Source organism: Columba livia, chromosome 4 (assembly GCF_036013475.1).
Source record: "Columba livia isolate bColLiv1 breed racing homer chromosome 4, bColLiv1.pat.W.v2, whole genome shotgun sequence".
NCBI classification, from domain to species: domain Eukaryota; kingdom Metazoa; phylum Chordata; class Aves; order Columbiformes; family Columbidae; genus Columba; species Columba livia.
The window spans coordinates 715,081-729,638 of NC_088605.1; the positions used below are offsets into that span (position 1 = coordinate 715,081).

A 14,558-nucleotide genomic window follows, 5' to 3' on the forward strand; every position below is an offset into this window, starting at 1 on the left:
GGGCGCACGCGTCCCCCACGTGGGGTCAGACAAGCAGGCTTGGGAGGCGGGGCCGTGGCGGGGTGGGCGTGGCCGCGCACAAGGTAAATAACCACATCACCCAGATTCTGATTGGCGGGCGTGACGCCCAATGGAGAGAGGCGTCACAAAACGCCCGCCTCGCCGCGCGGGGTGTGCTGCTAGCGAGCCGCTGATTGGCGGATTGATGTAAACACAGCGAGGGGGAGGGGGATTCCCCGCGCGCGGGCGGGGACTGGCGGGGGGGGGTCTGTCACGTGGCGGACGCGTGCTTGGCGGGGGGGCACCTGCACCCTGGGGGACCCAACCCCGCACCCCCGGGTCGCACCCGGGTCGCGGACACCGCGGGGCGGGGGTCCCGTCCCGCACCCCCATTGCTGGGGGGGACACGCAGCCCCCCCCCTCCCAGAGCTGGGGGGGTCACCCCAATTTCGGGGGTCCCAGGTCGTACCGCCAGTTTTGGGGGCACCTCGGTGAGGGGGACCCATTGCAAACCTCCAGCGTGGGGGGACCCGGGGGGGAACGCAGCCCCACACCCCCAGTGCTGGGGTCACCCCCTGCCGGGGGTCCCAGCTCGCAACCCCAGTTTGGGGGCACCTCCGGGGGCGGGGGCCTTCCCGCACCCCCATTGCCGGGGGACACCCATCCCCGCACCCCCAGTTCCGGGAGTGTCTCGGGGGTCACCCCCCGCCGCCCCCGTCCCCCAGCGCCGCCCCCGCGGTCCCACCCCCCGGTCCCCGTGTCCGCCCCCGGTCCCCCCCGCGCGGATCGCGGAGCGGCCGCAGCCCCGGGCCGGGCGGCGCTGGGACACGGCGGCCCGGCCCCCGAGATGCCGGCGGGTGGCGGCGGGGGCTCCGCGCCCCGAAAACGGGGTCCCCGGCCCCCCCCGGGCCCCGGCCCGCTGCCCCTCGACCCGCTCCGCCGGTGAGTGCCCCCGGGGCCCCGCAGGGTGCGCTTTGGGGGGTTTGGGGAGCCCTCGGTTCCCCCCGGACCCGCATCGGGGTGCGGAGGGGCGGGGGGGCAGCCCCACGGTGGAAGGGGGGAGCCCAAATCCCCTCCCGCACATCGGGGTGACCCCAAACTCCTTCCACCCCCCTCAGGTTGGGATTTTGCTAAAATTGGGAGGGGGTGTGGCAGCCCGGGGGGTCCCCACACTGGGGGGAGGTGGGGACCCCATAGCAGGAGGGTCCGTCCGGGGGGGGGATCCGGGATTTAGGGGTTCAACCAAGGGATGCTGTGTGGTCCAGACCGCCCGCTTTGGCCCAGCCTTCGGCTTTGCCCCCGCAGGCGGGGGATTTCACAGACCCCCCCCAGTTCTGGGCAAGGCGCCGCTGTCTCTGCCACTGCTGGCCGGGATGTCCCTGGGCATGTCACTTAGTGCTCCGGTTGAATGGGGAGCTGCGCTAACGAGCAAACCCCCATCAGCTGTGCCGGGGGACGAGGGGAGGGCCCGATCCAGGGCCAACGCATGGGGCCCCCCCTGGCCCCCCAGCCCAGCGTTTGCGCCAGCCCCACGGCCACCACGGTGGCGTCGGGGACCGGAGTGACGAGCTATTTCTAACCGCGTTCCCTCATCCGTCGAGAACCTGCTCAGCGCCGGCTGCTAATTCGGGGTGAATTGAGAAACAGGGGCCAAGGGGGGACACACAAACATCACAAAGTGTCCCCAAGAAGTGAGCGACACGTCCCCAGCGTCCGGCCGGGCGTGTAAGACGAGCAGGTTGCTCCGCTGAGGTGACAATTCCCCCCAGCCCCGTCGTGCCGCCCGCTTGGGTGACCTGAAATGTGGCACCCGGGGACAAATGACGCCTCCTTGTATGGCTGGGGACGGGGGCTCTGCCACCAGACGGGATAAAAATAGCCGTGGCCAACGGGCCCGATCCGGGGGGTGCTGCGCGCCCCCCAGTACAAGGGGATGGTGCGTCTGGTCGTGCCCGTGTGGGTTTTGGGGTGTGGGAGATGCTGGGGGCACAGGGGGCTCTGCGGTGGCAGGGCTGTCCCCGGGGCGTGGGGACGTTTGTCCTGATGTCCCCGAGCGCAGGTGGGTCCCCGTGGGGCCGGTCCCAGCCCGGGGAGCCCCGCGGCTCCGGCGGCTTTGCAGTTGTTCCCCCCGGACACCGGCATGTGGGCCCCTTGGGGTTGTGGGGGTGCAGGGACCCCCATAGACAGGCAGGGTGGGGACCTGAGCTGTGGGGGACACGGGGTCGGTGGGGGACTCTGGGGGTCCTGGCAGGGACATGGGTGACAGTGCAGGGGGCACGGTGCTGTCCCCAGCTCTGTCCCTATCCTGGATCACGCTGGGTTAACAGGATGGGTGATGGGGGACGGCCCCCCAAGGTCACTGAAGGCCAGTGAGTGCCCAGTTAGTCCAAGAATGTCACCAACGTTCGGTCACACACGCCCCGGGCCCAGCCGCCACCGGGGAGTGACAAACATGGTGTCCCGGCCATGGGGACACCTCTGCGGGATGGGGACACGGGCTGCACGTCCCCTGCCCTGTCCCCACCAGGGATGTGGGGCTGAGTGTCCCCTGTCCCCACCAGGGACACGGGGCTGAGTGTCCCCTGTCCCCACCAGGGACACAGGGCTGATTGTCCCCTGTCCACACCAGGGACACGGGCTGATTGTCCCCTGTCCCCACCAGGGACACGGGCTGAATGTCCCCTGTCCCCACCAGGGACAGGGACACAGGCTGAATGTCCCCTGTCCCCACCAGAGACACAGGCTGAATGTCCCCTGTCCCCACCAGGGACATGGGCTGAATGTCCCCTGTCCCCACCAGGGACACGGGGCTGAGTGTCCCCTGTCCCCACCAGAGACACAGGCTGAATGTCCCCTGTCCTCACCAGGGACACGGGGCTGAGTGTCCCCTGTCCCCACCAGGGACACGGGCTGAATGTCCCCTGTCCCCACCAGGGACACGGGCTGAACGTCCCCTGCACCAAGGACCTGCTGGGACCCCCCGGCTCCACCGCTGTCCCCAGGCGAGGGGCTGTGACACCCTGGGGACAGCGAGCCCTCACCCTTCCCCGCAGCCACTAAAACGTCACCTTTGTCGATAACAGTTACCGGAGGGACGGGGGGAGGCGGGCGCTTCGACACCTCCCGGTGTCCAGCAGGAACTGGGGGGCAGAAAGCAAATCCGGGTCCCCAGGAGGAGCAGCGGGCGATGGGGACGTGGTGGCTTCTCCTTGTCCCTGTCCCCGTCCTGGGTGGGAGTGGGGGGCAGCTCCCTGGTGGACGGGACTCGGGTGAAGACGCTGCTGCGGGTCTGGGTCACGGGATCATTTTGGTTGGGAAAGCCCCTCAAGACCAAGTCCAACCGTTACCGCTGTCACCGAGCGATGTCCCCAGGACGCTGCTCCCGCTCCCAAGCCGCCTTTTGGTCTCGCCAAGCTCAGCGTTCCCCGTTTCATTCCGCCCAGCTCAGTTCCACGCGGGGTTCATCCGCGCCGTCGCCGTCTCGCTGTGCCTGCCCCTCCCCCCGCCCCGCTTCGGCACCATTCGGAACAGGTGCTAAAATTCATTTCCACGATGATTTTGGAGGCTCCGAGCAGAGTGTCCGCGGGGGAAACGTGTAACTGTGGCAGAAACGGATTTGAAGGGGTGTCTGTCTGCTGGGAAAGACGTCCATCTGTCCATCTGTCCATCTGTCCATCTGTCCATCTCCTGGCCCGGCTCCGCGGGCAGACGTTCCAGCCCAGCGTGAGGGGAGCGTGTCCCCAGTAAATCCCAGTTCCCTCCCAGCGGGGGGAACAGACTGAGCCTCCAGCACCCATCCCCCGACAGGGGACCCGGCTGCGGTGCCACCGCTCGGCCCCTGTGAGAGCTGCTGTTAAAACACAGAACCCCAGAACCCCAGAGTGTCAGGGGCTGAAGGGCCCTGGAAAGCTCATCCAGTGCAATCCCCCCATGGAGCAGGAACACCCAGATGAGGTTACACAGGAAGGTGTCCAGGCGGGTTGGAATGTCTGCACAGAAGGAGACTCCACAACCCCCTGGGCAGCCTGGGCCAGGCTCTGCCACCCTCACCCCAACAAGTTGCTTCTCAAATTTAAGTGGAACCTCCTGTGTTCCAGTTTGCACCCATTGCCCCCTGTCCTGTCACTGGTTGTCACCAGAAGAGCCTGGCTCCATCCTCCTGACACTCCCCCTTTCCATATTGATCCCCAGGAATGAGTCCCCCCTCAGTGTCCTCTTGTCCAGCTCCAGAGCCCCAGCTCCCTCAGCCTTTCCTCACACGGGAGATGCTCCACTCCCTCCAGCATCTTGGTGGCTGCGCTGGACTCTCTGCAGCAGTTCCCTGTCCTGCTGGAACTGAGGGGCCACAACTGGACACAATATTCCAGGTGTGGTCTCCCCAGGGCAGAGCAGAGGGGCAGCACAACCTCTCTGACAAGCCCCTGTTGCAAGCAGGACGTGCTTGGAGGGCAGTTATTTTTTTGGTGGGGCAGGCAGAACTGTGGTTAATTTTGGGTATTTCGGGATGCAAGGGGGGTGTGCGGGAGGGGGATGTCCCGTTCCCTGTGTCCCCTCTGCTCCCAGCTCAGTGACACCCACGGCAGTGACCGTGTCCCCCCAGTCCTCCCAGCCCTTTCCTTGGGGTGAACGGCTCTTGTGCAGGGGAAGCGCCCAAATTCCCGCTCCCCGACCCCATGTGGCGATGTACAACCCGGTAATTACACCCAAACCGTTGCAGTCCCGGTCTGAGACAGCGCGCGGTGTCACACGGAGCGGGGACAGCGCCAGGTCCCCTGTGTCACGGGAAGGGAATGTGGCTGTTAACACCCGCCAGCCCGGAGCGGGACCAGGTCGGGGGGACAACAGGCTTTGGGCAAAGCTGACAGCGCGGTGGGGACGGGAGCGGGGTGGCTTGGTCGAGCAGGCAAACACCCACCCGAGTGACATCCCTGGCACATCAGCTCCTGCCCCAACCCGCCATTTCCAGCTGTTCTGGGACACGGAGCCGCTGTCCCCTGTCACCTGGTGGCTCTCGGGTGTCTCCTGGCGTTGTTCGGGCAGCAGGTTCTGTGCTAAAGGGGTGAAGACACTTTGGGATCATTGAGCACCCCGAGGAAGAGCCGAGTTCCTCGTCGTGTTCTCACACCCATGTCCCTTGTGTTTTAAATATTCCGATGAATTTTCTAAGCTCGTCGCCCATTTTATGGTTAAAATGATCAAAACCAGCGTATTCCCGGGCTGCTCCTCGCTGCGTTTGCAAAGGGCGGTTTGGAGCCTCCGCTGTGGCTCCAGCACCACGCGCCACAGCTGGAACACGGACATCTGGCAAAGAACCAGCAAACACCGCAGACGGGCTGGATCGTGAGGCTTGTCCCGCACGGATCCGTCACCGCAGCGAGGACGGACACCCTGCCTGAGGCGCTTGTCGAACTACAAGACGTTCATTCCAATCCCTTTGCATCTCCCAAATTTTGCAGCGGATGAGGGAAAGTCCCGCAGGAACGGGTGCTCCGGGTGCCACATCGTGTCACATCGTGTCACCGGAGATCGTGTCGGGACACCAGGACACGTCCGACAGCTCAGGCTGCACAGGAACCCCAAATACTGACAATTCCCAGAGGTCTTAGTGCTCAATTTGTTCAGTTTAAGCATCCTAACGATGCCTTTTAGGACAGCCCTGCTGTAGTTGCCACTGGCTGTTTAGCAAAGGACTAGACCGTGGATGAGATTCCGGCCTTGGTTGCGCACGGACCTCAGTGCATTTTGACCGAAATTTCATTTTTTCAGCTGTAAATGGTGCAGCTGCCAGGACCAGGTGCAGCCCACGGGAGCAGGATAGCGCCATGGGAGCGGGACACCGGAGCAGGGCAGAGCCACGGGAGCAGGGCACCGGAGCAGGACAGAGCCATGGGACCGGGACACCGGAGCAGGACAGAGCACGGGACCGGGACACCGAAGCAGGGCAGCACCACGGGACCGGGACACCGGAGCAGGACAGCGCCATGGGACTGGGACACCGGAGCAGGGCAACGCCACGGGAGCGGGACACCGGAGCAGGGCAGAGCCATGGGAGCAGGACACCGGAGCAGGACAGCGCCATGGGAGCAGGACACCGGAGCAGGATAGTGCCATGGGCCCGGGACACCGGAGCAGGACAGAGCCATGGGAGCAGGACACCGGAGCAGGACAGCGCCATGGGCCCGGGACACCGGAGCAGGGCAGCGCCACGGGAGTGGGACACCGGAGCAGGACAGCGCCACGGGACCGGGACACCGGAGCAGGACAGAGCACGGGACCGGGACACCGGAGCAGGACAGAGCACGGGACCGGGACACCGGAGCAGGACAGCGCCACGGGAGCAGGACACCGGAGCAGGACAGCGCCACGGGAGTGGGACAGCCCACGGGAGCAGGACACCGGAGCAGGACAGAGCCATGGGAGGGGGACACGGGAGCAGGGCAGAGCCACGGGAGTGGGACAGCCCACGGGAGCAGGACACGGGAGCAGGGCAGCGCCACGGGGGCCACAGGAGCAGGACAGCTTCAAAAACTTAGGAAACACAGCAGCCAGCTCTTGGAAACAATCCCAGCGTTTCCCTTCCCCTTGCTGGGAGCGAGGAGCGCCTGTGGCCCGCAGGAGCCACGGGAGCAGGTGGCTCGGAGCGGGTTTCAAAAGCCAGGAAAATGCAGAAGTTTAACTTTGCTGGGATGCTGGAGTTGCCACGTGCTGGGGAGGAACCAGGCGGGCTTGGAGACAGCGTGGTTCCTGTGCCGGAGCGGAGCGCTTCTGCTGGGCGTGCGCAGAGCGTCCGCGGGGTCTCAAACGCGATGCTGTTTTCGGGAAACAACGCGGCGGCTCCTGCAGGCGTTGCTGTGTCGGAGGTGCCTGTGGCTCCATGAAGGCCCCTCGTGGGCCAGAGCACAATGGAGAGGGTTTTTAAGATGCGCCTTTCCAGGGCAGCGCCAGCACCACGCACCATAGCTTAGGGGGAAGGCTGGACGTGGGGACACCGGCTCATTGCACCTCCAGGGAAATAAGCCTGTTGGAGGTACCAGGTGTGAACGCTGCTGCTCCAAAAGCAAACAGCAGCAGCACGGACAAGCCCGGGGTCAGCGACACACAGGTCTTGCACTCTGTGCTGGTTTCCAGTGGAAAACCGGGGCGGCCACCGGCTCCCAGTGACGTCCAGGACACGTTGCAGAGGAACTGGCAGAGGGGGTGCACAGGTTCCACTGCGGCTCCGTGCATTGTCGCGGTTGAGACGGACAAACGACATGGACCAAGTTCTTTCAAGATGAAAGTAATAGATGCCATTTATTGCTACAAGTGCATTTTTATACAATTCTACCAGTTCATGTGTCTTTTCACTATTGGTTACAAGTTACAGCACTAACATCTCATTGGCTAATTTTGCTATCATCCATGTTATTCTTCTATCCCCTGCTCTCTCCCGGGTACATCTCTCCTCTCTCCGGATACTCCTTTACTCCCATCCTTCTCAAGGGCAAATCTTAATGTCTCAAGGCTGATCTCTACGCTCCTATTTTCTGTCAAGGATTCCACAGACCCGCTGCAGTTTCCCACAGTGCACGAGGCTGAATGTGTGCTGGAGGAATGGTCCTGTAACGTGGGACCAGCAGAGGTGACAACTCCAGAGGCTCACGGTGGTGCTGAGACATCAGGGTGAAGCGCAGCCTGGCGGCCACACGGGCCATGGCAGAGGAAACAGGGTCACCTTGGGTGGAAAAGCCCCTCAAGCTCATGGAGTCCAACCATAACCCACCCTGCCCCGTGTCCTGAGAACCTCCTGTCCGTCTGTCCAGCCCTCCAGGGCTGGTGACTCCAGCACTGCCCTGGGCAGCCTGTTCCAATGCCCCACAGCCCTTTGGGGAAGAAATTGTTCCCACATCCAACCTCAACCTCCCCTGGCACAACTTGAGGCCGTTTCCTCTGCTCCTGGCGCTTGTTCCTGGGGAGCAGAGCCCGACCCCCCTGGCTCCAAGCTCCTTTCAGGCAGTTCAGAGATCAGAAGGTCTCCCCTCAGCTCCTGTTCTCCAGTGAACCCCCAGGTCCCTCGGCCGCTCCTCGGGGATGAGGAACACGAGGGGGGTGTTGAGAAGCTGCTGGAACAGGCGGCACATGAGGGGCTGCCCGGGGCAGTGCTGCAGTCGCCGTCCCTGGAGGGCTGGACAGGACACGGGGTTCTCAGGACATGGGGCAGGGAACAGTCGGATTCGATGAGCCTGAGGAGCTTTTCCAACCGAAACGCTTCTGCGAACAACCGCCGCCTACGAGAAGCAAAAGGAACAGCATCACGGCTCGGAGAGGCGCGCAGACAGACGCCGGAGCCCCCGGCGCCCCCGGCGCTATAGGGCGGCGCTAGTGCGGCCGGCGCTTATATAGGGGGATTCCCGGCATGCTCTGCACAACTCCGTCCGCTGAGGCCAGTGCGGGCGATTGCGCATGCGCACCGCAGCTACCGTGCCCACACTGAGTGCTGACCCGCCGTGGCTTCGCGGCGCTCAGTGCGCCTGCGCACGCGTGTTCAGCGCATGCGTCTTCCGCCGCCCGTCGCGGCGCGCAGGCGCAGTGCCCGTTGCTCCCGGCGGCGGCAGCTGGCGGGCCGCGGCGGCGGGACCGGAGCGGCGGCGGCGCCACGGGCGGCAGCGGGCAGCGCGCTCGGCCCCGCCCCGCCGCAGGTAGGAGCTGGCGCCGGCCGCTGCCCGGCCCTGCGGGGCGCAGCGAGGGGGGGCGCACAAGATGGCTGCGGGTGGGGGCGGCCGGGGCGCCCGCGGTGGGGACGGCGACCCCCCGGGCCCGGCCCCGCTCCCGCCGGCCCCTGGGCCGCCTTCCCGCCTTGGCGGCTGCAAGGCCCTAGCGCAGCCGGGTGTTCCCGGGGAGCGGCGCTGCCGGGTGTTGGGTCCGGGGCTGCCGCCTCCCGGGCGCTGGGCCGGTTACCGGGGGCGGAGCGGCCGCTCGTCCCGCCGGGCGCTGCGGTCACCACGTGTGCCCCCAACCCCACCGGCCCCTCCTGGCCCCTGGTCCCCCGGCCCCCTTGTCCCCTCCTCATCCCTCCTCGTCTCCTCTGCCCCCACTCGTCCCCCCGATCCCGCTGTCCTTCCACCATCCCCTCTCTCTCCTGCCCCCTCTACCATTTCCTGACCCTCCCGTGTCCCCTCTGACCCCCCTATCCCCCATCCTCCCGTGTCCCCCTCACCTTGATCCACTTTGAATCCCCTTGATCCCCTCTGTTCTCCCCCTCCGCTGTCCCTGCAGCTGCTTGTGTTTTCCTGCCCCGCCGAAGGCAGGTGCGTGAACACCCCGTGTTAAACAGCAGCGTGACGTGTGTCCTGTCGCTGTTAAACAAACAGCAGCGTGACGTGTGTCCTGTCGCTGTTAAACAAACAGCAGCGTGACGTGTGTCCTGTTGCTGTTAAACAGCAGCGTGACGTGTGTCGTGGCCGCAGCCGCAGCCTGGACACGCTAGCGGTGATTTAACGGGGTCAATGGCACAACACGCGTTTGCTCCGTCTCAGGTTTTGCTTGTTAAGGTTTATTTGTTAAGTTTGGGAAATGCAGCGTTTGCTCTCTGCTTGTCACCTCTGTCCGGCTGTGTTTTGGTGCAAGCTCAGACCTCTAGTTAAATCTATTCATTTAGCCCATTGCGTTAAAACCAAACTAGCTGCCCCTTTGGGAACAGTGGGTTTGGCTTAAAGCGGCCGTTGAATGAAGTAACAGCCTCTCTGTGTCCTGGTTTTGGCTGGAATAGAGTTAATTTTCTCCCTAGTACTGTGCTTTGCAATTAGAATGAGAAGAATGTTGATAAGACGCTGATGTTGTGGTTGTTGCCATGGGATGTTCATCCCAAGTCAAGGACTCTGATAAACGTGGGGGGTGCACAGCAGGTTGGGAGGGGTCCAGAGGATTGAAACAGTCCCCAAAATTCTTCTTCACTCATTTTGCCCCAGTCCGTAGTGCTCACCCAGGAACCTCACGTGTTTGGAGAGTTGACCTTGTTTTCTTGAAACTTAGCGCACAGGTTTTACTGGGATTGAGCTCGTTTCCCTACAGGGGCTGGAATGCCTTCTCTTTGGTGGCTAGCGCCGGCTTTTGTTTCAACGCAGTACGAGGAGATGGTGACGCGCGCACGTCCCGTCCCTGGGCCAGGACTAACGCTTCCTGCCCAGCAGCCGGGCTGGGCTGTGGCCTTGGCATGGAAAGCAGGTGAGAACTCCCTGATCTTTGGGCAGGAATCCGAGGGCTTTTTCACCGGCGCAGCTGCCGGGGCAGCGGAGCGTCCGGGCCGCGCGGCGCGATGCTCGCTGCCCTGCGCCTGGAGAGCAGCACCCGGCTGCGCTGGCTCGGCCCTTCGTGGGCTTCACTTGTTCTATTTGTTTTTGTAAGAACTTGTTATTTTTCTCCGCCATTGGCCGTTTGGGGCCAGTTGTTGTGATCGCTGCCTGGGATGGGCTGGGTGCTGGTCACTGGGTGCTGAGCAAACCTCACACTGACACCGCTTTAGTGTTTTCGCTCACTTACAATTATTTTAGTATAGTAATGTCATACAGGTTGCTCATTTTTTAAAATGTCTTTTTCTATAGGATTATTTCTAGAAGAGTGTAACTGATTAAAATGCATTTTATTTAAAGCAAATCATCCATCCTGGTTTGTAGCCCGGAGTTGATGTTGAAACGCGTGTCCAGCGTTGGGCCGCGTCGGGCCCGGCTTTGGGCCGCGTCGGGCCCGGCTTTGGGCCGCGTCGGGCCCGGCTTTGGGCCGCGTCGGGCCCGGCTTTGGGCCGCGTCGGGCCCGGCTTTGGGCCGCGTCGGGCCCGGCTTTGGGCCGCGTCGGGCCGGCTTTGGGCCGTGTCGGGCCCGGCTTTGGGCCGCGTCGGGCCCGGCTTTGGGCCGCGTCGGGCCGGCTTTGGGCCGTGTCGGGCTGGCTTTGGCTGGGGCACAGTTACTGTGGCGGTGCTGGGTGATCGTGTGGGGCAACACCGCTGAAGTTCTTGAGGAAGGGAAGAAAGTTTAACTCCTCCTGAGGCTGGTTTTGCCCTAAGACAAAGTGAGGTCAAGGGACCTGTGGAGGAGATTCAGCTTTTAGCAATGAAGCCCTGAGATGGATGTTGGATGGATGTTTGGACAAATTAAGGGGGAGATTATCCCCTCGGGAGCTCTTGGGCCAGTGTGGGCAGGACAAGATGTAAAACGTGCGCTGTATCGCGGCCCAGAGCCTCGGGCAGACAGCGCCGGGGGCTCGAGGTCGGCCCGCGGGGTTTTGGACATTGTGACTGAAAAGGAGCCTGGGGCAGCGGGTGGGGGGCGCTTGGTGCCCAGGGGCAGCTCCTCCTGGGCGGGACATGGCGGGACAGCTGACCCGGACCGACCAAAGGGACGTTTCTTACCAAATCACGTCACGCTCGGTGCGTAAGGTGGAGTTGGCCGGGGGACAAACATTCCTGCTGGGCAACGGCCGGGCAATTGGTGTTGCTTGCTTTGTGTATATATCACTGTTATTGTGTATTTTCTTTTCCTTTGGGGTCCTATTAAACTATGCTTCTCTCACCCCACGAGGTTTTTTTCCCTCTCCGACTCTCCCCATCCCGCTTGGGGAAGGGCTGAGCGAGCGGCTGCGTGGTCCTGGTTGCCGGCTGGCGTTAAACCGTGACACTGCGGTTTTAAAAGTTGTCTGTGTTTGTGCCGTGCAGCCCGTAGTGACTCTGAAACCCTCTGCAGCGACACATTGGCGACTTTACTCAGCGCACAATAAGGCCAATGTACTGGAGCGCATCTGCGACGCTCGTTTCCGTGTGGCCTGGCCGTAACTGCGCCCCGAAGTCGCAGGAAACGGAGGCCGAGCGCTGGAAGCGGTTGCTCCGTGGAGGTCGACGTTCGGGCCGTGTCCCGCTGTTGTGCGGCAGGCAGCGCGCGATGGAGCTGGACCGGGCTGCGTGCCCCCCGACCTCAGGAGAAGCGCCGGAAGGTCAAGTGATGCCAAGACTAAGGAAACAAGAGGACATTTAAGGCTCGATTCTCACCTTCCTCTTCAAAAGAACTAATTCTGGGGGTGTTTGTGATCCTCTAGCCGCTTTCCTGGTGCGGTGACATCCTGACCTTGCCGACGCTCCATCCGAAGTGAATAGAGCAGGTGGAATTCCGCGGAGCCCGCCGCGCTCACCTCGAACCGTCACGTCTCACAGCATCCCAGAGGAGCCGAACGCCACCCTCCTTGCTTTCCCTTCAGCTTCATCAGCTCGCTTTGCCAAGCTGCCCGACGTACGCGCTGCGGAGTTTAACGATGACGTTTGTTCGTCTGGTGAGTCCAGGACGGTCTCACACCCTCCCTGGGTGGAGGATACGGCTCGAATGAGCTTTTACCCCCTCCCTCCCGCCAGCTCAAGGATTTCAAAGGAAAAATGTGAACTGAGAATAGTGAAAAAAAATACTAAAGAGAAGGAAAAAATACAGGGAGACGGTGACAGCAGCGCAGCAGTGAGGAGCCTTTGGGGAGCAGAGCAGCAGTGAGGAGCCTTTGGGGAGCAGAGCAGCAGTGAGGAGCCTTTGGGGGGCAGAGCAGCAGTGAGGAGCCTTTGGGGAGCAGAGCAGCAGTGAGGAGCCTTTGGGGAGCAGAGCAGCAGTGAGGAGCCTTTGGGGAGCAGAGCAGCACTGAGGAGCCTTTGGGGGGCAGAGCAGCAGTGAGGAGCCTTTGGGGAGCAGTGCAGCAGTGAGGAGCCTTTGGGGGGCAGAGCAGCACTGAGGAGCCTTTGGGGAGCAGAGCAGCACTGAGGAGCCTTTGGGGAGCAGAGCAGCACTGAGGAGCCTTTGGGGGGCAGAGCAGCAGTGAGGAGCCTTTGGGGAGCAGAGCAGCAGTGAGGAGCCTTTGGGGGGCAGAGCAGCACTGAGGAGCCTTTGGGGAGCAGAGCAGCAGTGAGGAGCCTTTGGGGGGCAGAGCAGCACTGAGGAGCCTTTGGGGAGCAGAGCAGCAGTGAGGAGCCTTTGGGGAGCAGAGCAGCAGTGAGGAGCCTTTGGGGAGCAGAGCAGCAGTGAGGAGCCTTTGGGGAGCAGAGCAGCACTGAGGAGCCTTTGGGGAGCAGTGCGGCCGCCTGTTCCCATGCCCATCTGGTCGTACTGGGAGCAGTGGGAACGCTAACGCTTCCACTAGTGATCTGCTGAATCCTACCAGCCTGAGCGTGTATTTAGCGATGAGGAGTTGGGTTTGCACTTTTAAGCTCTCTCCAGGCTGCTTGCAGCGTTTCTCTGTGCAAAGGTAATGCTGCCCGGCCAAAGGGACCCGGACGGGGTTGGTAAGAAAGCCGACAGTTCACTGCGCCAATACAAATGTGTCGAAGGCTCCTTTCTCTTCCAGGCACAGCAGCCACAGGCAGTGGGTACTTGCAGATTTGAGGCAAATACGAGAAGTCCTGGGAGCAGAAAGAGGAAAACACAGCACGGAGCAGCACGGCTGCCGGTTCGGGCTCTTAGTGTTGACGGTGAGAAATACAAATGGTACCTGTGTCTCGAGGCTGTGCTGTTGCAGCCTGTGAGGATCGGGAGCAGCTCTGAGCCAGCCGTGCGGTGCAAAAATCAGTCACAAAACAGGAGGCTGAGTTACAGGTTTGGCAATGAGACCTCGTGAGAATGTGGGAGTTGCTTTCTGTAGTCACAAGAGAAGGTTTTGTCAGGAGAGAAAGTCTCACACAGTCACTGAAAGGGTAAGTTTTGCCGGTTTGTCTCTATGAACAGTATGGAACTTTCTGGAGGTGTGCTAATTGCAGTCAAGTGAAGATTGCGTTTCGATATGATGACGTTGTGGGAACCCGGGTGTACCGCAGAGCCCGCTGCTGTGGCTGGTGACGTGTGAAGAGCGAGCCATGGCCGGGCCGGGAGCTTGGGACGGTCACGCTGCAGGGACAGCAACGTGATGTTAAACGTGCAGGGCTGACACCAGCCAGCAGCCACGCAGCCACTCGCTCACTTGGCGGGACAGGAGAAGGGACATGAAGTGACAGAAAACTCGTGGGCTGACATGGAGATGGTGTGAAAAGTGAAATAGCGACAGTCAAGCAAAGGCTGTCACTGCCTTAGAGTCGTTGAATCACAGATGGTTTGTGTTGGAGGGACCTCCCAGCCCACCAGTGCCCCCCCTGCCATGACAGGGACATCTGCACCAGCTCAGGTTGCTCAGAGCCCCGTCCAGCCTGGCCTGGGATGTCTCAGGGATGGTTCATCCACCACCTCTATGGGAACCTGCCCAGGCTCTCACCCCCTTGGAAGCCCAAACTCTCCCTCTTTCTTCCTCCACCCCACTTACACTGCTGAGCGTGACATTCCATGGTGTGGAACATCCCTGTGGCTGTGTCGGGTGTCCCCCCAAGCTGTGTCCCCCCAGCCACTCTGGTGGGCCCAGAGCAGCAGAAAGCAGCAGCCTGGACACCGTTGTGTGCCCAGCGCTGGTTTAAGAGCGCTGAGCCTGGTTTAACAGCTCTGTACCACCTGCCAGGAGGAAAAGTGCCTCTGTCCCAACGGAAACCAGGACAGCCAGCAAGGTCATTGTAAGTGCTGCTGTCAGGTCTCTGTGAA

At 62.4% G+C, this 14,558-nt stretch overlaps 1 protein-coding gene and 1 long non-coding RNA gene across 10 annotated transcripts in view; one reads left to right on the plus strand and one right to left on the minus strand.

The window, feature by feature from the left end:
- Nucleotides 1–796: 796 nt before the first annotated feature.
- The window catches only part of ZNF638 (zinc finger protein 638), a 66,864-nt gene continuing 53,102 nt past the window's right edge, over nt 797–14,558 (plus strand). For 4 of the 9 annotated variants that reach the window (XM_065060145.1, XM_065060147.1, XM_065060146.1 and 1 more), the window contains exons 1-2: nt 8,263–8,678; nt 10,051–10,203. In XM_065060145.1, the coding sequence (XP_064916217.1) occupies nt 8,443–8,678; nt 10,051–10,203 (389 nt within the window). In that variant the 5' untranslated portion in view covers nt 8,263–8,442. Of the gene's footprint in view, nt 943–8,262; nt 8,679–10,050; nt 10,204–12,071; nt 12,295–13,496; nt 13,691–14,558 lie in introns of those variants that run through there. The other 5 variants (XM_065060149.1, XM_065060148.1, XM_065060153.1 and 2 more) reach the window with 5 other exon arrangements.
- Nucleotides 7,264–9,369, minus strand: LOC135579305 (uncharacterized). Its single transcript, XR_010472014.1, has 2 exons — nt 9,197–9,369; nt 7,264–8,267 (listed from the first exon to the last, which is right to left on the minus strand). It is a non-coding gene; the product is annotated as an uncharacterized LOC135579305 (long non-coding RNA).